At 35.2% G+C, this 26,021-nt stretch overlaps 1 protein-coding gene and 1 pseudogene across 1 annotated transcript; one reads left to right on the forward strand and one right to left on the reverse strand.

The window, feature by feature from the left end:
* Positions 1-1,043: 1,043 nt before the first annotated feature.
* LOC118913118 (olfactory receptor 14K1-like) lies at positions 1,044-1,978 on the forward strand (annotated as a pseudogene).
* Positions 1,979-7,930: 5,952 nt separating this feature from the next.
* On the reverse strand, positions 7,931-25,769 carry LOC118920663 (olfactory receptor 14K1-like). Its single transcript, XM_036901908.2, has 3 exons — positions 25,732-25,769; positions 23,949-24,098; positions 7,931-8,606 (listed from the first exon to the last, which is right to left on the reverse strand). The coding sequence occupies exons 1-3, from the start codon at positions 25,767-25,769 to the stop codon at positions 7,979-7,981; spliced, it is 816 nt and encodes a 271-aa protein (XP_036757803.2). The 3' UTR covers positions 7,931-7,978.
* Positions 25,770-26,021: the final 252 nt, after the last annotated feature.

A 26,021-nucleotide genomic window follows, 5' to 3' on the forward strand; every position in this document is an offset into this window, starting at 1 on the left:
CCCAGCCAGAGCCTGGGCACCAAAGGTTGGGTTTCATGCACACAGGTTAAGGAGGAATACTTTTCCTTAAACTTACATTGTCCACTGAAAAATCCACATATATTGGGGAAGAAACAAGGCTGGTAGGGAAATGAATTGTCATTGAAGTGATGCTAAAGAGAGTCCCTAAAGATAAGGACGATCTGAAGGAGGAAAGCATGATCCCCCCCCCCCCATTTTAGGTTAAGTGTATGATCTTGGATGACAAGCCTGTGTGTCTTTAAGAGAGGAGGACGCTCTGCTTCTCTCATTAGATGCAGGGGACATCCCTGATATTTGGTGGTTCTTGGTGTTAATTAAATGCTTCCTAGTGTTACATGCTAAATACCTGGCTTATAGTCTTAAATTTTGTTCTTTTTAAGAAAACATGGCACTGTACATTCTTAAATCAATTCATCAAAATGTCAAAAGTATCCTTCTAATTTTTCTGATACAGTAAATATCTGCACTAAAGGAACATAAATTTCTATAATGACATTTTCATCACAGAGTTAACATTTTTATGAAAAATGGGGAACAATTGTAATGTTCTTCAATGGGAAGTAGATAATAAATTGGAGTATCATCTAAATGATTAAACAGATTACAATATGCAGGAAAGAGAAAATTCATTATGACACCTAATACACACCAAAATTTACATCAAATAGGATAACATTGATGCATAACAAATATGTACTCTATTACAATTACTGTTACATAGCTAATCCTGGAATTCCACTAGAAATGAACTTTTAAAATCATTTCAAGTAATAATGAGGGCAGTGGAGTTCTTTTTTTCTTCCACAGTAAATTTAAGCCCAGTTATATTGGGCTGTTCTACCCATAATTGTTTTGTACCTAAGTCGGCTCTGTATATGAATATCTTGGCATTTTAAAACTTTCCATTTAACCCATTGTAGTGAACTATACATGCTTCAAAATAAAGAAGCAAATGATTTCTTAATTTGTTATATTAATATAACTTTCTTATTTACTCAACAGGTGGCTTAAAATTTTAAAACATGATGAATCAGACAGTAATGATGGAATTCTTGCTTGTGACTTTTACTGAGAGCCAGATGCTGTTAAAGCTGCATGCTGTTCTCTTCTCAGTGATCTACCTAGTGGCAGTGTTGGAGAATTTAATTATCATCCTCCTCACAATTCTGGACAAACACCTCCACACACCAATGTACTTTTTTCTCAGGCATCTGTCCTGCTTAGAACTGAGTCTCATTTCTGCCACAGTCCCCAAATCTGTCCTCAACACCCTCACCTTGACTGACTCTATATCTTTCCTAGGATGTGTGGTACAGCTCTTCCTGGTGGTGCTGATGGCTGAGTCAGAGATAGGCATCCTCACTGCAAAGTCTTATAACCGCTATGTCGCTATCTGCCGCCCTTTGCATTATGAGTCTGCCATGAACAAAGGAGTTTGTGTCCAGTTGATGGCAGTGTCCTGGCTCAATGGAGTGGCCTTGGGAATCTTGTACGCAGCTGGGACATTCTCTCTGAATTTCTGTGGGTCCAATAAGATCCATCAGTTTTTCTGTGACGTTTCTGCCTTGTTAAAGCTCAGTTGTTCTGAAGAACATGCAACTATTAAGCTCAGCGTGGCCATTTGGGGTCTGCTATGCATTTTCATGCTTGGTATGCATTGTTGTTTCCTATGTGTATATATTTTCCACTGGGTTAAAGATTCCAGCAAGAGAGAAGCAGTCCAAAGCCTTCAAAGCCTTCTCCACCTGCCTGCCTCACCTCATTGTTGTGAGTGCATTCCTTTTTGAAGCCAGCCGCCAATGAGCCTTCTCTCCTAGACTTGCTGGTATCTGTATTCTATTCGGTTGTACCCCCAACCTTGAACCCTCTTATATACTGTCTGAGGAACAAGGACATTAAATCAGCTCTAGGTAAAGTCCTGTGGAATGTGAGAAGCAGTGGAGTAAAGGAAAGATGACCTAATTTGAAGTTAGGAAATAGGAATTCCTTTTCTGTTCTGCCATTAACTAGCTGTTTGAAATTATTTGTATTAGAGATGAATCTATCACTGAGTCCTGCTGCTGATAGCCTCAGGTGGTCTGTTTTAATAGATATTGTCTTCCCTTATACTTTTTCACTTTATATCTTTTAACTATATAGATATCAGGAGGGCTTTCCTCTTACATCTGACTTTGGTTCTTGTTCTGATCTTTATAAACATGATATTTGTATGAGGTTCTTACTCTTCCCACACTATCATCTTCTTGGCATTTTTCTTATTTAGCTTGCTAGAGAGAATTATGAATACATTATGCATTTCCCAATCTCTAAACCCTTGTACATAGCTGATGAAAATAGTTTAAATATTTCCGCTAGGGAGTCCCATGCATGTAGTAACAGAAAACTCCTACCTACAGCTCTTCTAAGGGGCACATTGCTACAACCACAGCAAGTGGTGTCTGTGATGTCTGTGTGAGAAGCCCATGCAAAAATTCTCTGTCTTCACAGAGCCTGTCCTATTTCTGAGAATGTACTAGTCATGTCATAACTCCCTCTTTAACATACTCCTTATCAAGAGTTAAATCATTTCAAATGCATAATAAATATAGGTATACATTTTTCAGGAAAGTAAACATTACATTAAAAGAATATATCAATTTTCAGTTGAGTGCCTATTATTAAAACATTAAAATATGAAAAAGTTGATCTGAGAATCAGGTACATGTTATAATGACTCAATTTTGGGGAGAAATCACAACAAGTATGTGGTAAATCACACTAATATACCTATACAGACACTGACAAATGCAACCAAAACTTCAAGTGGAGGAGAAAAAGGAGAAGCAGTAGTGTAATGTAGAAGAATCAAGGCGGTTTCATATGGTTGTCCTCACAGGACACAGAACTATGACAAGTCGCTGGTCCTTTGGTGGTGCGGGGCGACAGTCAGGCAGAGCATCGCCACGACAGCCGGGCCGTGTGTCCCTTTGCCCAGCGTCGTGGTCCTCCTTCGCCTGCTTCGCGGAGCTTCCGCTGTGATAGACTTTCCTGCATCCCCTGGGAACCCGGCTCAGCTGTGGGAGCCCCGCAGACCTGCACAGCACTTCCCTTCCATGCCTTCCTACTCCGTTTCCCCGAAACGTCACAGTCACAGGGAACATTCAGATGAAAATGAGTGGAAATAGTGCCCCCACCTCAGTTCAGGGAGGTCTTTTGAATCTGAAAAAAGAAAGTGTGGTCCTCATAAATGGAAGCAAAATATGCCCAGTGCTTTCAGAAAGCTTCTCCATAGTTTCCATGGGCCTATAGAACGTTCTGAATGTGTTACGGTGTAAACATATTTGTTTATTATTTTCTGACATAGTAAAACACTTACCTAAAGGACTCCACAAGCAGTTAATTAAGTCAAATATCCAATACTAGTCATTTGACGGCGTCTCCAAGGAATGTGGGTTCCCACTGACTGTGGTCTAAAATCCAGATGATGATCAATATGATAATATTTAACAAGATTGCAAATATTTGCATTTTTAATTGAATTTGGGAAGCTCATATATGGGAATACTGGTTTGTGATGGCATAACTTGAAGATCATACCAGCAAAAAGGACATGACAGAGACCAAAAATTGCACAAAAGTTTTAAAATAATATTCAATGGAGAATTTTTAAAAAGTGAGTTTTTAAATTAGAGGTAGGAATTCTATCACTAGACATAAGCTTACAAGTCAAAGGTGCCCAGAACTGTACTATCAAATATTTTAATACTAGATATGTGACTATTAAGGGCTTGAAATGTAGCTAACATGACAGTGACATAATTAGTTTCAGTTCATTTAAATTTAAAATCGGATATTCAATTTGGTTATTGGAACATCTTAAGCTATGCTTGGAACAGCCTGAGAGTGAGAATCAAAAATATATATGTATGCATTTCATTGTGTTTCATTTTCTTTTTCTGTGCAACTTATTTCTAGAGACTTTGTCATGTGAAACTACTACAGTAACAACTACAAATAATGATGTCTTAGACAAGGCTCTAAGAACTTCTCACATACTTTTCATTTTAAAAGCCCCAAATGTATCATAATGTTAAGGGTTATATTCTTTATTTTTAAGTGTAGAATGAAATAGATATAATTCTAAATATAAGACATGATTTCATATTATTTATTCTGAAGGGAAAGGAAGATAGATATTTGGATAGACTGAATGGGTTTCTAGATGGTTGATATAATTGAATGGAAAAGAATAAGATAAAATAAAATTAGCAATTTTCAAAGTCCATGGTCAAGCCCAGCATTTTAGCTCCCAAGCCCATACTTACAGCCAACAAATTGGACTATATGAAATATATGTGGCTTCCAGTAACAAACATGACTATAAAATCCATCCTAAACATATATTATAATGGAAAATTTCCCTTTATTAACTTTTTCAGTGTGCTATTTAAGTAAAGATAAATTGCTCCTATGTGTATCAATTTCATTTGTTTAATGGATAATACAAGGAAAATGAAGTCCCCTTCTTTTCCTATGTACATGATTTCAATTATCCATTGTAGTAACAATAACAGTGTGCCACATTTCTCAACTCTCATTCAATAGAGTTTTACACAGGCATATAAACATATTTACACACATATATATGGAGTAATATATATGTTGAGGGTTAGTTTCACCACACGTTTACTCCAATTTGGAAAGGCAACCTACAGTTCAGGAAAATATATTCACAAATAATTGATCCAATTAAGGGTTAACATCTAAAATATATAGACAAAAAAAACCAAATAACCCTTTTAAAAAGTGAGCAGAGATCTGAACAGACATTTTTCCAAGGAGCACATACAGATGGCCAACAGGCACATGAAGAGATGCTCCACATCAGTAATCATCAGGGAAATGCAAATCAAAACCACAGTGAGATATCACCTCATACCAGTCAGAATGGCCACTATCCAAAGGACAAGAAATACCAAGTGTTGGTGAGTATGAAGAGAAAAGGGAAACCTCAGGCACTGTTAGTGGGAATGTAAGTTGGTGCACTGTGGGAAACCAACATTGAGATTCCTCTAAAAAATAGAAAAAAAACATATGACCCAGCAATTCCACTTCTGGGAATTTATCTGAAGAAAGCAAAATTACTAATTCCAAAATATATATGCTTACCTATGTTCATAGAACCATTATGTACATACAGTAGCCAAGACATGGAAGCAACCCAAATACCAGTAGATTGATGAATGGACATAAAAGATTAGCACATATACCAAATGGACTATTACTCAGTCACAAAAAAGAAGGAAATTTGCCATTTGTGACACGGTTGGACCTAGTGGGTAATATGCTATGTGAAAACGCCAGGCAGAAAAAGACAAATACCATATGATTTCACTCATATGTGAAATCTAAAAAAGAAAAATAGTCCTATAAACATGGAAAACAGCAGTTACCAGAGGGAAGGACTGGAACGATGGGTGAAATACATGAAGGGGATATAAAGGTCCGCACTTTTTTATGCTAAATGATACTCCATTGTGACAATCAATTCCATACGTTATCCACACTTGCTACATTTTCTTTATTGATTGGTTGAAAGACATTTACCTGGCTGTCATGTCTTTATTTTTATAATTAATTAAATAATTTAGTTTCATTGACAAAAAATATTTTATTGGTTTCCGGTATACAGCACAGTGGTCCAGCAGGTACCCATATCACTGAATCCACACCTGCACTGCTGCAGTCGTGTTTCTTTTAGTGAACAATTCTTACAGTAAACATAAAAACACAGGTATAAGCCTGATATTAAACTGTCATAATATCTGTATCAATTTATATTCTTACTAAAAGTGTACAAGTGTTCCCTATTCTCCCTGCCTTCACCAACATTGTTTTTTTATTAATAAAGATTCCCCTAATAAATGTGAGTGATAGATCATTATGGTTTGCTTGGCATGTTTTTGTAGATGATTAGTGATACTGACTATTTTTAAATTTTCCTGTTCACAACTTGTACATCTTCTTTTGGAAAAAACATCTGTTCAGGTCCTTTGCCATTATTTTAATCATATTATGTGTTTCTATTGTGTTGTATAAATCCTTGCATATATTAGTCATTAGCCCCTTGTCAGATTTATGGTTTTCAAATATTTTTCCCATTCCATAGGTTTCATTTTTATTTTGTTGGTTATTTCCTTTGTTGTGCAAATACATTTTTATTTTAAGTGTTATTGCTGATTTTTTTCTTTGTTGAATTGAAGTACAGTTGATAGACAATCTTATATTGGTTTCAATTATACAACACAGTGGTTCTACAGTTACTCATATTATTAAATCCTATCAACTAGTACAGGTACTGTCAACATAGGAAGACATTACATATTCTCTACGCTGTTCTAAAGTTTTGTGACAAACTTATGATTGACAATTTTTGTTTCCCTTTAACACCCTCCCTCCCCCAACCCACCCATTCCAAGCCCTCATCCAAGGTAACCACCAGTCCCTTCTCAGTGTCTATGAGCCTCCTGCTATTTTGTTCATTCTGTTTTGTTTTGTATTTATAGTCAACACATAAATGAAATTATATGGTATTTGTTTATTTAATTAATGTTCTTTAAATTTCTACTAAAAATTTCTTACTGAATTGGATACCCAAAATAAATGTTGTACATCTACCTAACTAAAGAACAACTTTATTTCTAATGATTCCTCTTACTCTCTTTTAAACTTAGATTCCCATAATACAAATCAAGCAATGGACACATATGAAATCAACAGAGAAATATCAACTTCCAGTGTTTTGAGGTGTCTGTGGTTGTTTAAGTTAATTATTTAAATACCCTATTAATTTTTACATTAAACAAAAAAAGATTCTGGATTTTCCAAGTTTGGAAAACATTATATATTTCCTATAATATTCTTGTTAAATTTATTTTATTGATATAATTTACATATAGCATTCTGTAAGCTTATGGTGTGTTGGTTTGATTCACATATTGCAGTTTGATTACCACTATAGTGTTAGCTAACCTCTGTCACATCACATACTTATACTTTCTTTTTTTTGGTGGAAACAATTAAGATCTAGTGTCTTAGAGACTTTGAAGTTTATAAGACAGCATTGTGTATAATCACTATGTGTGCATTATATCACCAGGGCTTGTTTATCTATTAGTTCCAAGTTTGTACCCTTAAAAAAATCTATCCTAAATACCCCTACCCCCACCCATCTGGTAATCACCATTCAACTCTGTTTTTATGAGTTTATGAAAAGCAATGTTTCTAATAGAATAAGAGGGAATATAACTAAATAATGCATTTGGTACCATATTGATAAAAATTTATTTTAAAATACATCACACAAATGAAACTAGTAGCTGCTAGAATACACCAGCACAATAATGATACATTAAATACAACCTCATTTTTCAAACACATTAATACATCTCTTATGGAAGGTCCACTACCTAATATCTATATATTGATAAAAGTATTCATGTAAAATTCATGAAATTCAATACAGGAAATTTGATATGCATAATTGTTCTATTCTCTGTACATGATTTTTGAATTAGCTAAAATTTGATATATGAATTTAATGTTTGAAAATGAGATACAAATAGAAATGTCCAAATTTGGTAGCTTTTTATTGTTGAAACTTCTAAACATACAAAATTATTGTATGAAAGTAAATCTGCTAAAGTCAGTAAGATAAGATAAATTCAGAGGTAGATTCACTAAGTGAAATATATCTTGATAAAAACTAGAGCTTTTTTGAGGCTGGGGGAATTCCAATCTTTCAAACTTAGATTATTTTTTAGAAAACCAACTGAGAAGAATTGTTACACACCCAATATCATAAAGACTGTTAATGAGAATAAGAAAGAAAAATTCAGCTTTGGCAATTGTATTTCTATTTCTTCTATTTCACACTGCCACCTATTTTCCACAGGAGCTTTCTCAGGGCTGCCTTGATTTATCTGTTCCTAAGGCTGTAGATAATGGGGTTCAGAGAGGGAGGCAGCACTGCATACAGCACTGAGAGCAGCAAGTCCAGGAGAGATGGGGACTCAGGCACTGGTTTCAAGTAGGCAATGGCTCCTGTCAGGGGAAAGGTGGACACAACCATGAGATGGGGAAAGCAGGTGGAGAGAGCTTGTGACCTGCCTTGTACAGATGGGATCCTTAGCACTGTATTGAAAATATAGATGTATGAGAAAACAATGGCAAGTAAACAAAAAAACCCATAAAATATCCCAATGGCCACACTGACATTAATAGTGATATGATCTTTAGAGCAAGAAATCTTTAATAATAAGGGAACCTCACAGAAAAACTGTGGGACTCTTCTGGAACCACAGAAAGATAAAGAGAAAGTGCCAGTGGCATATAGACCTCCGAAGAATCCTCCAAGGACCCAGCAGGCAGCTGCCAACTTCCCACATGCTGTCTTGTTCATGATGACCTCATAGTGCAGGGGGTGGCAGATGGCCACATAGCGGTCATAGGACATGGCGGTGAGGATGGACACCTCAGACCCTGCAAAGTGTATCACCAGTAAGACTTGCAGTGCACATCCGGGGAAAGAAATAGAGAGAAATCTTCTGCATCCGTGGATGTTTTGTTGCCCTTGTCTAGCTTGGATTAATATTTAGTCTATAGGCACACACCTGATCATCTACATTTGCTCTCTTACAGCGTTAAACTATGTTTTCTACCTTTATCTTGCATCTACCTACCACCTAGAGCTTTTTTATAACAATCTTTTGCTTGTGTGTTTGTTTTGGATTCTTTAAATATACATTCTCATTTAGTACCCTATTTATTCAGAATCTCATTACTGCTTCATTTTTGTAATAACATTTAATTTAAGTATTTTCCATATATTGATCCTGCTAAAATAGAATATAGCATCTTTCATATGTTATGAAACAAAAAGAATTTTCCTTTAATTCTGTTTTTATACTTCATGGTAAGAAGCAGGGGGGAAATGCATTTATAGTTCATTTCTAGGCAAAATTGTGAAGCTAACCACCAACCTATTCCTACCTATGTGCAGTCTCTTTATTTTACTAGAATTGGAAATTATGACCTCTTGAAAGGGAAAAAAAAAGTCACCATTCTACATTTAGCTGTATTCATATATACATTTCTGTATTTTTTTTGTTTGTAATGTAAAAAATTCACATGAACAATTTTGTAATGTAAAAAAAAATGTCCAGTGAGGTAGCTGTTATTGTCTATTCCATTTTTCTATCAGGCTATTTAGTTACCTGTCAGTAGCCCTTGTCAAACTAAAGCAATTTAATAATGAGTTTGATGTCCTTTATCCAAGGGAAGCAGTCTGTGGTCTGAGGGAGCTCAGTGCTCACAAGCAGTGGAGCACCCTCCCAAGGGATTTTGGATAAAAGCAAGCGTTATAGAGCATTGGAAGGGGAGTAAGGCATGATCAGCTGAGGACTCATATCTGGCATTATTTTAAAATGTCAAGGGACGTCGAGCCCAGAGAGGACCTGGCATGTGGTTATTGGTGGACTGGATATAGTGTGTTCCTGGTCAAGAAGAACATTTGTAAGAACATGAAACTTCACTTTGCTGACTTGAAACTCCAGGCAGAAGTGGCTCCATTTGGGGCCAAAAATTTATTTCAACACCATCTATCCTTATCATTCTATTGTGCTTTAATATGTAAAAATATGCTCAACCAAAAGGACACAGAATAAGTTCTTACATGGTGAACAGTACAAGGGCAGTCAACACAGAAACTTTCGGGTTTGATCACACATTATGAAGTATAAACAATCAGGTCAAATATGAATATTCATTTGATTTTTATACTTGATTTATATGTGAATCCCACATTTCTCCATTATTATTATTATTATTATTATTTTTTTTAATAAAATGGGTAAGATTCCTCAAGGGAGGAACAACCTAAGACAGGCACAGTCGCAGGGGGCCCATCAGGTGAGAAATTGGGGATCAACAGAGGTGAGGCTTAGATGGCAGCAGGCAGACCCCATGGCGGGTCTCGCCTCACTCTCGCCCCCCTCTCCGCCCCCCGCCCCCGCAGAAGGGGCATCACCGGACTGTCCTACTGGGTAAGTGCGGTGAGCAGTCGGCAGGCCCCAGGCAGCAGGACACCTCGCGGGGAAGAACGCTGGCTCATGTGATGTTGGTTGATTTCTTAAACACGTTTTCTCTATGCAAAAATAAAGTCAGTCCAACATGGTGTTAAGATGTCATAACTGGAAAAGGACTAAAGGTCATTTATTTATTTTTTTTAAATCACTCTAATGAATGTGTTTTTTTAAAACTTAGGAGATTTTTGCTCCCCCTCTGGCCTTTGTTCTTTTCATTGTAAAGTGAAGAGGATAGAGTACATGAATGCTGTAGAACTTTGATATCTAATCTGGGTTTATTTCCTGTGCCCGTCCTGTTTGGCCTGCTAGGACCATCAGTAGACCACTGTTGCTGACCAGCAGGCAGAGGGTGGAGCTGCCCAAAAGGAATCCCAGTAGAAGCTTCTCACATCACAGAAAGGGCTGGCAGAGGAGAACCACCAGCCCATGCTGACAGCGATCTCCTACTACTGACGGGAAGGCAGAGAGGTGGGCCCTACCCACAGCACAGCAGCAGGAACACAGATCCCCTGCAAAAGGAAACCAGGCACTGGCGAGCAAAGAGTCTTCAGCTCCTGGACACCACAGGATGCATACTTCAGACAGCCACAGCATTTTAGATGAGCAGGCATAGCTGTTCTATCTAGGACAAATGAAGAAATACAAGAACCCAGACCAAATTAGGAGGCAGGGGAATATGTAACAAACAAAAGAAAGGATTAACACACTTACATAGGGCCAAATGAAAGAGAAATTAGCAATCATCTTGAGAAAGATTTCAAAGTAACAGTCATAAAGATGTTCACTGAACTGTGGAAAATAATTGATGATCTCAGTGAAAACATCAGCAAAGACATAGAAAATATGAATAAGAGTGACTCTGAGCTAAAGGATACAATAACTGAAATGAAAAATAGAAGAGAGGGAATGAATATAGACTGATGGAAGAGAGGAAATAATCAATGTGATGGAAGATAGAGAACAGGAAAGTAGCCAAGCTGACAAACACAGATAATAAAAAATTTCTAAGAATGAGAAGATGCTAAGAGAGCTGTGTGACAACTTTAAATGCAACAATAGTGATGTTATAGGGTTCCAAAAGGATGAGATAAAAAGGAGTAGAAAATCTCTTTGAGTAAATAATCATTGAAAACCTCCACAATCTGGGGAAGGAAATAGACACTTAGATCCTGGAAGCACAATGATCCCCTAATAAAAGGAACAATAGGGTTGAAAACACCAATACATATGTAATTAAAATGGAAAAGATTAAAGATCAGAAGACAATTTTCAAAGCAGCAAGAGTGAGAAAGACAGTTAAATATAAGGGAAACTCCATAAGGGTATTGGCAGACATCTGAGCAGAAATTTTACAGGCCAGAAAGGAGTAGCAATAAATACTTAATATATTAAAAGGGAGGAACCTACAACCAAGAATCCTCTACCCACAGGTAGATCATTCAGAATTGAAGTTGAGAAAAAAATTTTCCCAGATAAATGAAGGTTAAAGAATTCCCCACCACTAAACCAGCTATATTAAAGGCTGTAAATAGAAATGTTATTAACCTATGTAATTTTCAACAGTGGAAATAACCCTATCGTAAACAGGATAAATAGTAAATAGTAAATCCTATAGTAAGTGTAGACCAATTACTTACTACACAAGAATGAAGTTAAGAAAAACAAAAGCAATAAAACCAACTTTACACAAAATCAGTCAAGGGATAAACAAAAGATGTAAATTATGACATGTTATACACAAAGTGTGGAGGAGGAAGAAGAATGAAAAATAGTACTTTTAGGTTGTGTTCAAAATAGAGTAACACATAAACTGTTATAAACTCTTATGTTTCTAACTTAACATAAACTGTTAGATATTTAGAAAGTATCTATGAACCTTATGGTAACCACAAACTGAAAGCCTTTAACAGACAACACAAAATATTGAAAGAAAGAAAAATAATCCAAGCATAACACCAAAGAAAACCACCAAATAAGAAGAGAACTGTATGAAAGGAAGTAAGAAACAGAGATGAACTACAAAAGCAACCAGAAAACAATTAATTAAATGGCAATAAGTATATATCTAACAATAATTACCTTAAATATAAATGGATTGAAATGCACCATCAAAACATATAAGGTGGCAGAATGGAAAAAGAAAGAAGACCCATCTACATGCTGATACAAGAGACCATTTCAGACATAAAGTTATACATAGACTAAAAGTGAAGCAATGGAAAAAGATATTTCATACAAATATATGGGAGAAAGTAGAAGGAATAGCAGTACCTGCATATGAAAAAATAGGCTTCAAAACAAGGAAAGCAACAAGAGACAAGTAAGGGAATTACATTATGATAAAGGAATCACTCTAACAAGGGATATAACTTATCTCTGCTCTCAGCACAGGGCACCTAAAAATATAGAACAAATGTGACAAGACACCAATGTGGAAATAGACAGCAATTCATTCATATTAGAAGATTTTAATACCCCATTTACATCAAAGATGGATCATCTGGACAGAAAATAAGGAAACAGATATGTTGAAAGTCACATTAGAGAAGATGGAATTTACAGATATATACATGTCCTTCCACCCAAAAGCAGCAGGACACACATTTTTCTCAGATGCATATGAATAGATAAAATATTAGGATACAAAAAGTATCTCAGCAAAATAAAAAAGATTAACTGTATCAAACATCTTTTCAGATTAAAATGATATAAAGCTAGAAATCAAGTACATAAAGAAAAAAGTGACTACAAGCAATTAAGAACTAAACAACATTTTTCTACCTAATCAATGAATCAATGAAAAAGCCAAAGAAGAGATCCAGCAAGTCATGCAGAGAAATAAAAAAAAAATACAGAAGTTCAAAATCTGTGAGAAGCCACAGAAGAAGTTATAAAAGGGAAGTATATATAGCAGTGCAGACCTATCTCAAGAAACAAAAAAAAAAACCAAAAGAAAAGCCTAACCTCACAGCTGAAGAAGCTAGAAAAAGAAGAAAGAAAAGAAACTAGAAAAAGGAGAAAAAAATGAAACCCAAAGTTAGTAGAAGGGAATGATAATCATCAGAGCAGAAATAAATAAAATAGAGAATAATAAAATAGTGAAAACAGTGAAACCAAGAGCTGGTTGTTTGAAAAGATTAAAAAAATCACTAGCCAAATTTATCAATTAAAAAGGACATAAATTAACAAACTCAGAAATTAAAGAGTAAAAATTACAACTGAAACCACAGTAATACAAATTATTACTAAAGAAATCTATGAAAAATTATCTGACAATAAACTGGACAACCTAGAAGAAATAAACACAGTACTAGAAATGCACAGCTTTCCACGACTGACTCAGGAAAAAACATAAAATCAAATGGACTAATTACCAGTAAAAAAGTTGAATAGGTAACCAAAAATCTCCCAATAAACAAAATATCAGTAGCAGGTGGCTTGACAGTTGAATTCTATTAAACATTAAAGAGCTAATACCCACCCTCAGTAAAGTATACCCATTGTGGTTTTGATTTGCATTTTCTTGATGATTAGTGATGCTGAGCATAGTTTCATGTTGGTCACCGGCATGCCTTTGAAAAAAAAGTCTTTTGAGGTTCTCTGACCTTTTTTATATCAGATTGTTTTCTTTGATCTTGCATACTAAGTAATTTTAAGTATTTTAAATTTTAAACTCTTGTCAGATATATCATTTAAAAATATATGTTCCCATTGAAAAGATCGCCATTTTATATTATTGATGACATACTTTGTTGTGTGGTTTTTGTTTGATGTAGCTGCACATATTTATTTACTTATTTATTGTTCTTTCACCTCACTGGAGACAGTCTTCAGTATGAGTTCTTACATTATGAGGAGTGATAAATGAAGCTCGCAGAATGTTAATGAGAGAAATATGAGCATGACTATGCAGATAAACATAAAATAATGTAATGGAAAAATTAATTTTTACTGTTATCTAATACTGCAATGATGTAAATTCAATCTTTATGGCTTGCTGTAAGGAATTTAATTATAATTTGTACTGTTTTGTAATTTTTCTTGTTGCATGTAAAAATAGAATTACACTTAGAAAGTCATTAAATAGTATGAAATTACTGTTAGGTAGTTATTTGCATTATTGCTCTGTTTTCTAAAGAAATCTATGAAAAAATATATGCCAATAAACTGGACAACCTAGAAGACATAAACACAGTCCTAGAAATGTACAGCTTTCCAAGACTGACTCATGAAAAAACATAAAATCAAATGGACTAATTACCAGTAAAAAAGTTGAATAGGTAACCATAGCCATATAGCATAATCATTAGACAAAGAATATGTTATAGAGATAACTGTTTTATGACATATTGAAACAAATAAATGTATGTCTTCATTTGCACAGAAAATGCAGAGGGGTCCAATTATATATCATAAATAACTATCTCACAAATCAGATCTCCAAGTCAGGATGAAAAGTGGTATGTCAATAAATCATAGTGATATTAACCAAGGTATTGAGACTAATGGCTGATGCCATGTAGCAGATGAAGTATGAGAATAAAAACCACATAATTAAAATAATAAACTTAAAAAGATACCTTGCTGAAATACATATAAATAAAAGTGTTAAAAAAAAAAAATAAAAAAAAATAAAAAAAAATAAAAAAAAAAAAAAAAAAGTGTTATTTCAGACTGGGAAAGAATGCCCCAGAAATTAGAATATTGGCCAACTGAAAATTTCTCACTGGCACTAGAAAGAACTTAGCCCCATTCTCTCCTCTTTCTCTGCAAAACTGAAATAAAGCATTATAGCAGCTCTAGAGAAGCAGCTCAAAGCTTCTGTCCTGCCTCCTGTGTTGCAACTAATGAAATCTGTTTCCTCACACTTTCCAAGATTTGGACAATAAACAGTTACAGAATCTGCAGACATGACTGAACTTCTCCAGTCCCTGCTATGAAATGTATAAGCTGTTGTCTTCAGAAAAAATAAACCTAACCTGTGAGCTGATGTAAGTCTGGTATATTTTAATGAAAGTTTAAACTAATGTTTTAGGTAATTGTTAAACCACCTGCACAGAATATATTTTAATTTACATTGTAATATCTTGAAGAACATTAGAAAAAATGTTAAAAATCAACTCTAATGGGTGACAATTCAGAAAAAGACACTGAATACATTAATTTTAGTATATATACAGTATAAACAATAACAACAAAATAAAGAAATAGGGGAGTGATTAAAGTAAATCTGTAAGCAAATTTTAATTTATTTTTAATAAATGCTCCAATATCAAATACTACAACTAAAACTGAATGCACATTAATTTCACATTTATTTATAATAGTGAATACTAGAAAAAATAGTCTAAAATAATTTTTCTGTTAAAGTATAAAAATTTAGAGAGGAAGGATTATGAACCTCTTCTTTTCAATATTCATCAGCTTTTAATGAGACTTTGTTTTCTTGGTAATCTTTCCTTCTCCCACCAGAAATTCAATTTAAAACACATTTTTTTTAGTAAAAAAAAAAAGAGGCTTGTTTTTGTTTACTATCACTGTTGTAACAAATTGTCACAAATTCTGTGCTTAAAACAGTTTTATTATTTTACAGTGCTGTCATTTAGTAATCCAAGCCTGGCCACTCCGGTGAAAATCTAGGATTAGCTGGAATGGTTGCGTTCCTTTCTAGTGTTCTGGTGAAAATCCATTTATTTGTATTTTCCACTTTCTAAAGTCTGCCCACATTCCTTGGCTCATAGCCACCAACCATCCTGAGAACCAACAGTACAATGTAAGACCTCCCTTCTTCCTAATGCTTATCTCACTTTGGACATAGATTAGAAAAGTTCTCCACATCACGGTATTTACATAGCTACATTAGGTCCTCAGGATAATCCAGTATAATCTCCTCAAATTCCCCAAGTTTATCATGTCACCAAAGTCTCCTTTTCTATGTAAGGGATCATATTTATACCTGCCAAGGATTAGGACACAGACATCTTCAGCAGACACTCAGAGGCTTACAGCTGTGTTTCAGAAAGACTATTTTGAATGGATCACACTCAAAACAGTAAGTGTTCTGCTTTTGAGAAAATCACAGTTTATTAATTGTCCTGAATATTCCTCTTGTATCCTAAAATAATATTGCATTTAACATACATATTAAATAATTTATACTAGGTCTCAAAAACATGGTGCAATAGTAAAAAATATAATTCAATTTAAATACTGGATCTATTATTTTCCTGTAAAATCATGTAAAATTTCCGTACAAACTTCCCTAAAGCTGCCTTGATTTCCTTGTTTCTTAGACTGTATATTACTGGGTTCAGAAATGGAGGCAACACAGCATAGAACACAGACACTAAAAAATCCACAAGATGTGGTGAGTCAGAAACAGGCTTCAGATAGGCAGTGGTGGCTGTTATATGAAATGTCATCACAACTGTGAGATGGGCAGGCAGGTGGAGAAGGCTTCTGACCATCATTGTAAGGATGGCATCCTCAGAACTATGTTGAAAATGGAAGCATATGTATAACCTATATAACCTGTACAAAAAAGCCCATATATGACCCCAAATGCTACACTAACATCAATGGCAGTATGTAACTCTGAGCAAGAAATCTTTAGTAGGGAGGGCACATCACTGAAAAATTGAGGGAGTTTCCCGGAGCCACAGAAAGATAAAGGGAAGGTTCCAGCTGAGTACAAGACCCAAAAGATGCTCTCAAAGACCCAGGAGGCAGTTGCCATCTTCACACAGAGCCCCCTACTCATCATGCAGCGGGAGACAGATGGCTGCACAGCAGTCATGGGACATGGCTGTCAGGATGAAGAGGTCACATGTGGCAAAGTGAACCACCAACAGGACCTGTGACAGGCATCCTGGGAAAGAAATGTGGCTCCTGTGATGATGAGAAGATTCCCCAGGAGAGATGCCATGTAAATCAGCAAGAACAGAAATGCGAGTGAAACCTGGAGCTCCATGGTGTCAGAGAATTCCAGAAGTAAGAGTCCCGTCAGTGCCATGAGGTGGGTCATGTCTTCCACTCTGTTCACCTAACATGGAACATAAGAAGGTAAGGACTCACAGCAGGTTTTTATGAAGTCTTTATCCCTTCCATTACTACCTGTCATTTCTGTTTAAATTAATCTGAATTGTGTTACTAAAGCAGGCACATTATCACTCTTGTTAAATGCATGTTGTCCCTAAGAACCTGTCATGGTGTCACAGGCTGTAAATGTTAGGATGGCAGATAAACTGCATGAGTTTTTATTGTGTCTGTGTCTTATCAAAGTTTTACTGGCTCATTAGCTGAATTATCTATAAAGTACAACGAATTCAATTATTCAAGCAGTCAAAAGGAGAGAATATTTTTTGTAAGTTACCAAAAAATTCTTGTAAAAGTTATAGTTTTTATTTTATTGATTAAACAAATTTTATTGAAATATAGCATATATGCAATATTATATTCATTTCTGATAAGTAATATAGTGATTCGTCAATTATACACATTGCTCTGTGCTCACCGTCATACATTGATTGACCGGTATTATGGGCTATATATTCCCTATGCTATACTTTCATCCCTGTTGTTAAATTTTTGTGTCCTTGGAAGTCAGGCCCTCCTCGCCCCTCTCCCCTGCTTAGCCTGCCCCCCACCTGTCTTTGCCATCCATCCATTCTCTCTGCTCATGACTGTGCATTGTGCATTTCTTGCTTTGTTTTTTTCAGGCTCCTCATAGAAGTGGAACCAATGCATTCCTCTTTCTCTGTCATATTTTACATATCACAATACCCTGAGGGACATAAAGAAATCAACATCACTAATCATCAGGGAAATGCAAATCACTATTACAGCATATCACCTCATGCCAGCAGGAATGGTTAATATCAAGAACACAGTAACTAACAGGTGTTGGTGGGGGTGTGGAGAGAAGGGAAACCTTGTACTCTGCTATGAGATTGCAGAGTGGTGCAGCCACCATGCAAAACAGTATGGAGATTTTGCAAAAAGGTAGTAAGTGAAACACCATACAATCAAGCAATTCTAGTTTGGAAATTCACTCAAAACACACTCAAAAATATATAAATACCCCCATGTTTATTGCAGCATTATTTACAATAGCCAGGAAGTGGAAACAACTGAGGTGGTTTTAAATAAATGAGTGGATAAACAGGTGGTACTTACTTAAAATGCATTATCCAGGTATGAAAAAAAAAATTGCCATTCAAGACAACCTAAATTGACCTAGAATGTATTATGCTAAGTAATAGTTTTTGATACTCATACATTTATCTCAGAAAGTAAAATTATTTTCCATTTAATTTTATGATGAAATGCATTATATTACAGAAGGGAAATACAAATTTGTGGTAGAAAGGACATGGACAAGGAAGGCAGGAGGTGTATATCTATGGAGTTATAATAACATTATCATAGAACACTAATATCAATGATAGATGTAGGTAGAAATATTGAATATGGAGTAAAAATTCACTTTCCCAACTTCCTGTCTTCTCATGTTCATAGTCACATACATGTGTCACACACAATCATACATTCACGTAACTACTCACACCCAGATTGATTTTTCAGTATTTTTAAGGACAGGATAAAGGCACACTTTAGAGAAAATGGTAGAAATAGATGTGCAATTATAAAATATGTAGAAATACCAATGGTAAAGAGCATCATGATCTTTACCTGTGATGAAGAAAAGTAATTTAGTGCCTGAGAAATAATAAACTATACTGAATACATTATGAAGGAAAAAAAATAATTTCAATGTCATTTAATATGAACAAAATTAGAACATTTTATTAATATACTGGAATTTAGATGAAGAACCCTTACTTTCTAAAAATGCATATTGGTTACTAAATTCAAATTTAGTTCCTTGAGTGGGAGAAATAAATAGTTTCTCTATGTAAGACTCTTCTTTACAAAGCCCAAATTACAAGTGATGCTAGACGTTACCACTGAAATCTAAGACACAGAGCCTATCACAGAAAGTGAAAATGTATCTCTTCATCTAAGGACCACATTAACTCCACATTTCTGATGCGTGTTCCGATTTAGGAGGAAAAGCTGAGATGGAGGGAGTCAAGTGTCCATGTTCCGGAGATGGGCATAAGGCCCGCAGAGCCACCCCCAGATGCTCACTGTGCTGTGAACAGAGCGGCTGCCCTGGGAGGCCAAGCAGCACTATTGAGCAGAGGTTTGTGGATTTCTCTAGAACCTGCACAAGGATAAGGTTTTATTGTATTCTTAATCACAAACTTAATTTGTATACATTTTAGTATTATTTCTTTTCATGGAAATTATAACTTTTCAGTTTCCAACATTCATCATTCACAGTAAATGTCTTTTGAGAGGAATGTGTACAATATGAATGTGTGTGACATATACAAAGAGTATAGTATTTTTCTTTTTATTGATGTATACTTGATATACAGTGTTATAGTGGTTTCAAGTATACAGCACAGTAATTCAACAATTATCTGTATTGTCTTAATCCCACCAAGCATATTTACTATTTTTTCAGCATAGATGTTACGTGATTACTGAGTATACTCACTATGCTGTACACTCATTCCTGTGACTAATTTGCATTATGATGAGATTTTTGTGTGTCTCTTTATCCCCTTCACCTGTTTCACCCACCCATCCCAACCTCTCCCTCATAATAACCACCAGTCATGTCTCAATAGACTGAATCTATTGCTGGTTTGCTTGAATGTTTCATTTGGTTTTGTTTTTAGATTCTACAAATAAGGGAAACCACATGGTGTTTGTCTTTCCCACCTGGCTTATTTCACTGAGCATAACACCTCTAGGTCCATCCATGTGTTTGAAAATGACAAGATTTTGTTTCTTATGGCTGAATAATATCCCACTTTATATGTGTATCACACCTTCTTTATCCATTTCATCTACTGCTGGACACACCTTCAACATTCCATTTGACCCAAATTACAAAACCTAAAACCTAAACATACTTGAGAATAAGGATTCAGAATGGTGAAACTGAATCAATCCAGAGATATACTTTCACCAATAAGGATTGTAATTAATGTGTTTTGTGACTTGAGAGGTTTTCTTTCTCTCTCTTGATCCAGTTCTATCAATTAGAAAGTAAAGAGGTTAGATTTCATTACTATAAAACTTCCATCTGTGAGTTGTGCTGCTTCAAGGACCCCCCAGTGTTCATCATGTTGAAGTGCATGCTGGCTGCCACTTCGTGGTCACCTTGAAAGTTAGGTCCCATCTGCATTCCTGGAGCAGCATGTTTAAGTAAGTATAGCTATTAGTGCTTTATTATATAAGACAGGCTTACTTAGCTTAACAATTTCTTACTTCATACATGTAAACAGCAGAGTAGGTGGGCCTTTTAAACATATATATGTGACTTAAGTTACCATGTTTTTCAGTATGCAAGGTAATAAAATATTCAAAAAATTTTGATATAAAGATACCTGTTGAGGTTGTTTAAGGACCTTAGATTAAATTTAGCTCCATGTCCATGTTAAAATATGAATGAGAATGAAGGACTCTTAAACATCTGGATTATACACATTGGGATAACCTTACTTAGAGGAGACCAGATCATACATAATGCCTCACAGTTATATAGACTATGACACTTATCAGAATGAGCTCCACTCTTATTCTGGAAAACTTGAGCAAATATTGAAGTAATGCAAGCTGAAGACTATGAAAGCAATTCAGAGATTGCATATATCAGCTCTGGGCTTACAATCTGCCTTTGCATATTAAACATCTTTGCACCTACCTGGTCACTGCAGCCGATGGAAGGTCATTTCCTCTCCCTATTTTCCTGCAGTCTTATAATGCCTAATATTCATACTCACCTATTAGGATTCAAAATGTTAATGTTGTGTGCTACCTAAAGTCTTCTTTCTACTAATTTTCTCCTGTATATATCATGGTATGCGGGAGAATCCCTAAAATTCACTTTGTCTGAACACCTCTCCTTTTCTTTTATTCTAGAGAACATGAAATCATATTCAATATTTAAATATTGTCCTTTGGGAAAACTGTGGACTGACAGACAGGCATGATTCTCTTAGGGACAATGAGGGCAGCTGTGTAGGAAACCTTATTAAACCAGATCACTCAGTAGCATTTAACCATGGCATGAACACCTCACACCTCACCTGCCTCTCTCATGCTGTTATTTTTCCCTGGTGTATTTTTCCCTTACTGACCCTCTTCAGTAGGAGAAAAGATCACATATTTTCCAGCATATGTTATTTGTTCAGTTCAGAGGGAATCAGTGTATATGATCTCTATTATTGATGTTTTTGCATAATCTTCAATCTGTGCCTCTGCTTATCTCTAACTCCTGCCATCATTCATGAATGTCTATTAGTCCACGACTGATGAAAAGAGCAACACCAGAGTGGAATATATAACCTCAACTTTTGAAAAAGAAAATATTGTGGAGATAGTTGTTTTATGACATGTTAAATAAATCAATGTATTAATTCATTTGCTCAGAAAATCAAAAGGGTTCCATTTTTATGTAATGACTAACTATATGGTCTCCCAAATCAGGATTAAAATATCGTGTGTCCAATAAATCATATCTAGGTTAACAATGGTATTGAGAGTAATGGTGCATGCCATATATCAAATCAAGTATGAGATCAAATCCCATATAATTGAAATAATAAAGTTCAAAAAGATTCTCATTGAAATAAGTATGGTTAAGAATATGGTATAAGAAGAAAAAACAAATGTCACAGAACTGAAAATACTGACAACCTGGAAATGTCCTGCTGGCCCCAGCAAGAAGGGCACCCAAGGAGCTTCTCTTTATTTAAACCAAAATTTTAACAGTCAAACCATGTGAAGAAATAGCTCAGATTTACTTCCTGCATTTTATCCTGTGACAAATGAATTCTGTTTTTTCACACCCTCCAAGAATTTGAACAATAATTATTGAATATGTAAACACAACTGAAATTCTTCAATTATTCTATTAAATATATAAGCTGCATCTCCCCACAAAAATAAACCTCATCCAAGAGCTGATCTCAGTTTGCAGTGTTTTGATGAAAGCTTAAGCAAAAAAATTTTGGTAGTTTTAACTAATCCACACACAGTATGAGATACATATTAATTTCCATTTTAATATTTTAAAGAGCATTAGAAATTAAGTTAAAGGCAACTTTAAGTCATGAAAATAAAAGTTATTGGACAACAAAAACACTAATTTTAATATATTTGATATGAATAACAACATAACAGGAATTAGGGACTTTATTATATGAAGAAATTCAGTAGATAAATGTTAATCTTTGTTCAATAACCTTTCATTCAAAATTCAATTAATGAAGTCCAACAGCACACTAAAGCTATAAATTAAAAGCATATTATTTTCTTATTTTTTACAATAGTGAATAATGCAAAAATAGTCTAAATAAAAAAATTTCTGCAAAATTATAAAAGTTTTAATAGTAAGTAGGATTGTGTTTGTTCTATGTACCTTACTTTTTACCCAGACTCAGTCATCATAACTGTTCACATCAGAAATTCTTATTTAAAAAACTGTACATGGACAAGGATTTTAGGCTCATTTTCTTGACTGCTGTAACCAATTGTCACATTCTGTGGCTTGAAGCAATTTTACTATTGTAGAGTGCTGCGTTTTAGAAATCCGAGCCAGATCACTTGCAGTGAAAATCTAAGATTAGCTGGCATGGCTGCATTCCTTTCTAGAGTTCTACTGGAAATCCATTTCCTTGTATTTTGCATCCTCTATTGACTGTCAATGTTCCTTAGCCATGACCACTTAAATCTTTAAAGACAGCAATGAAAGACCATCCTTCTTCCATAGACAATCTCTCATTAACATGGCTTAGAAAAGTCCTTATAGATTTAAGTGTTTATATAACTATGTTACTCCTGTCTAGAAATCTGGCTAAATCCCCCATGTCAATCTCCTTAAATTAATCATACCCTCAAATTCACATTAGCCATGCAAGTCTCATATTCACAGGTACCAATGATATACCATCTTTCCTAGTCTCTTCTGGGACTCACAACAGTGAGTCTGAAGTCTGACTTAAATAGAGCACACTCTAAATAATAAGTAGTCAGATTTTGATACAATCTGAGATACAGTTGAATAATAAATATGAACTATATCCTTGTATATTGAAATAAAATATTATTTTAATAGAGATATTTACATACTTACACTAGATCATGAAAATCTAAAGCATCTCTAAAAAGTAAAATTTAATCTTTCTTTGTAGTAGTTCTATTCTTTTCCTCATAAAATCTATAATGATAAAGTTTCCATATAACCTTGCCTAAAGCTGTCCTGATTTGCTTGTTTCTTGGACTGTATATTACTGGGTTCAGAAATGGAGGCAACACAGCATAGAACACAGACACTAAAAAATGCACAAGATGTGGCAAATCAGGTACAGGCTTCAGATAGGCAGTTGCACCTGTTCTAAGAAATGTCGTCACAACTATGAGATGGGCAGGCAGGTGGAGAAGGCTTCTGACCGTCCTTGTATGGATGGCAACCTTAGCACTATGTTGAAAATGGATACAAATGTATAACCAATAGAAACTAAGCAGAAAAGTCCATATATGAGCCCAATCACAATGCTAACATCAATGGTAGGGTGTATCTCTGAGCAATAGGGAGGGCACATCACAGAAAAACTGAGGGAGTTTTCTGGAGCTGCAGAACAATAAAGGGAAGGTTCCAGCTGAGTAAAAGACCCCAAAGATGCTCCCAAAGACCCAGAAGGCAGCTGCCATCCTCACACAGACCTCCTGCTCATCATGATGTCGTAATGCAGCGGGAGACAGTTGGCTGCACAGCGGTCATGGGACATGGATGTCAGGATAAAGAGGTCACATGCGGCAAAGTGGGCCACCAGCAGGACCTGTAACAGGCGTCCTGGGAAAGAAATGAGGCTCCTGGGAGAGAGAGAGTGTCCAGAACAAACTTTGGAACTGTGACAGAAATGAGACAAGCATCAAGGAATGATAAGTTCCTCAGGAAGAAGTACATGGGGGTGTGAAGACAGTGGTCCAAGGTGACAAGGATGATGATGAGAAGATTCCCCAGGAGGGATGCCATGTAAATGAGCAAGAACAGAAAGGCAATTGAATCTAGGGCTCCCTGGAGTCAGAGAATTCCAGGAGGAAGAAGCCCGTCAGTGCCGTGAGGTGGGTCACGTCCTCCACTCTGTTCACCTAACATTGGACAAAAGAAGGTAAGGAGACATATAAGGTTCTTGCAAAGTTTTCCATTACTACTTTTTCATTTCTGTTTAAGTTAATCTAGATTGTGTTACTAAGACATGCACGTTCTCACTCTCCTTAAATGCATATTGTGCTTAAGAACCTCTCATTGTGTCATAGGTAGTAATTGTTAGGATGGCATATACACTGAGTGAGCTGATACTGAATATTCAAACAGTATTCTGTATTATGGGAGGGGCTTATTTATTGTGTCTGTGTCTTATCAAAATTTTCTTGACTTACTAGCTGAATTTTCTAAAAGTACGTTTGCATAACAAATTCAATTATTAAAGCAGCTCAAAAGGAGATAAAATAAGTCACTGAATAATATTTGTAAAAGTAATAGCTTTTATTTTATTGTTTAAACATTTTATTGAAACAGTATATAAACAGTATTGGTTTCAGGTAAACAGCTCAGTGATTCATCCATTATATACATTATTATATGTTCACCATGCTAATGCAGTTGCCATCTGTCCCCATACAATGATTTACCAATATTTTGAGTTGTATATTCCTGATGGTGTACTTCCATTCCTGTTTTTAAATAATTTTATAATTTGAAGTTTGTACCTCATTATCCCTTTCACCCCCTTAGCCTGTCCTTTGTTCCCCTCCCAAGGTAACCATCTGTCCATTCACTGTTTATGATTCTATTCATTGTTGGTTTATTTTGTTTTATTCAGATTCCACAAATAAGTGAAACCATATGGTATTCTTTCTCTTTCTTATTCCACTTAGGACCCTCAGACACATAAAAAAGATGTTTATCATCAATAATCTGCAGTGGGAAGAAAATCAAGTTCAAAGGAGAAGTTAATCATAATATATGACAGTTACAGGGATGAAAGAGCAGATGAGATGAGCCTCTTCAATATCTGCATGTGATCTCAGTTACCATGGTTTTTAAGATGCAAGATAATTAAATGTTCAAAAAATTATAAATACATGGTTTTCTGTTGCAGAAGTTAATGAACCTATCTTCATTGTGTTATAAAAATGATTAAATTTAGATACATGTCCCTGTTTATTCATGTGAGAATAATGATTTCTCACATATCTTGATTATGAACATTTGGATAACCATACCTACAGTAGACAGAAGACATATAGTATTATATATGCTATAGAGAAAAGACTGTGACACTTTTGAGATCATTCTGTAATCTTATTCTACAAAATTTGAGGAATAAAGTTCTAAGTCATTAAAGTTAATACTTTGAAAGAATAGATAGTCTTCTAAGAAAGAAAACATGTATCAGCTTCTTAAAAGCTACCTTTCCATATTAAAAGTCTTTGCACCTACCTGGTCATATGCAGACCAAGGATGGTCATTTGTTCCATCTCTTCTTCTGCATTCTTAGGAAGACTAGTATTTATACTCACTGGCTGGGATTCAAAATGCTAATTCCTTGCTACCCAATGTTTCATTTTGCTCATTACTTCTTTCTTTTCCATGGTTTGAGAGAGAAAGAGATACAGTTCTTCTTTTCTGAGCCCTCTTATTGTATTTTTTTGGTATCATTAATCTACAATTACATGAGGAACATTATATTTACTAAACTCCCCCCATAACTAAGTCCCCCACCACATACT

This window comes from Manis pentadactyla, chromosome 13, assembly GCF_030020395.1.
Source record: "Manis pentadactyla isolate mManPen7 chromosome 13, mManPen7.hap1, whole genome shotgun sequence".
NCBI classification, from domain to species: Eukaryota; Metazoa; Chordata; class Mammalia; order Pholidota; family Manidae; genus Manis; species Manis pentadactyla.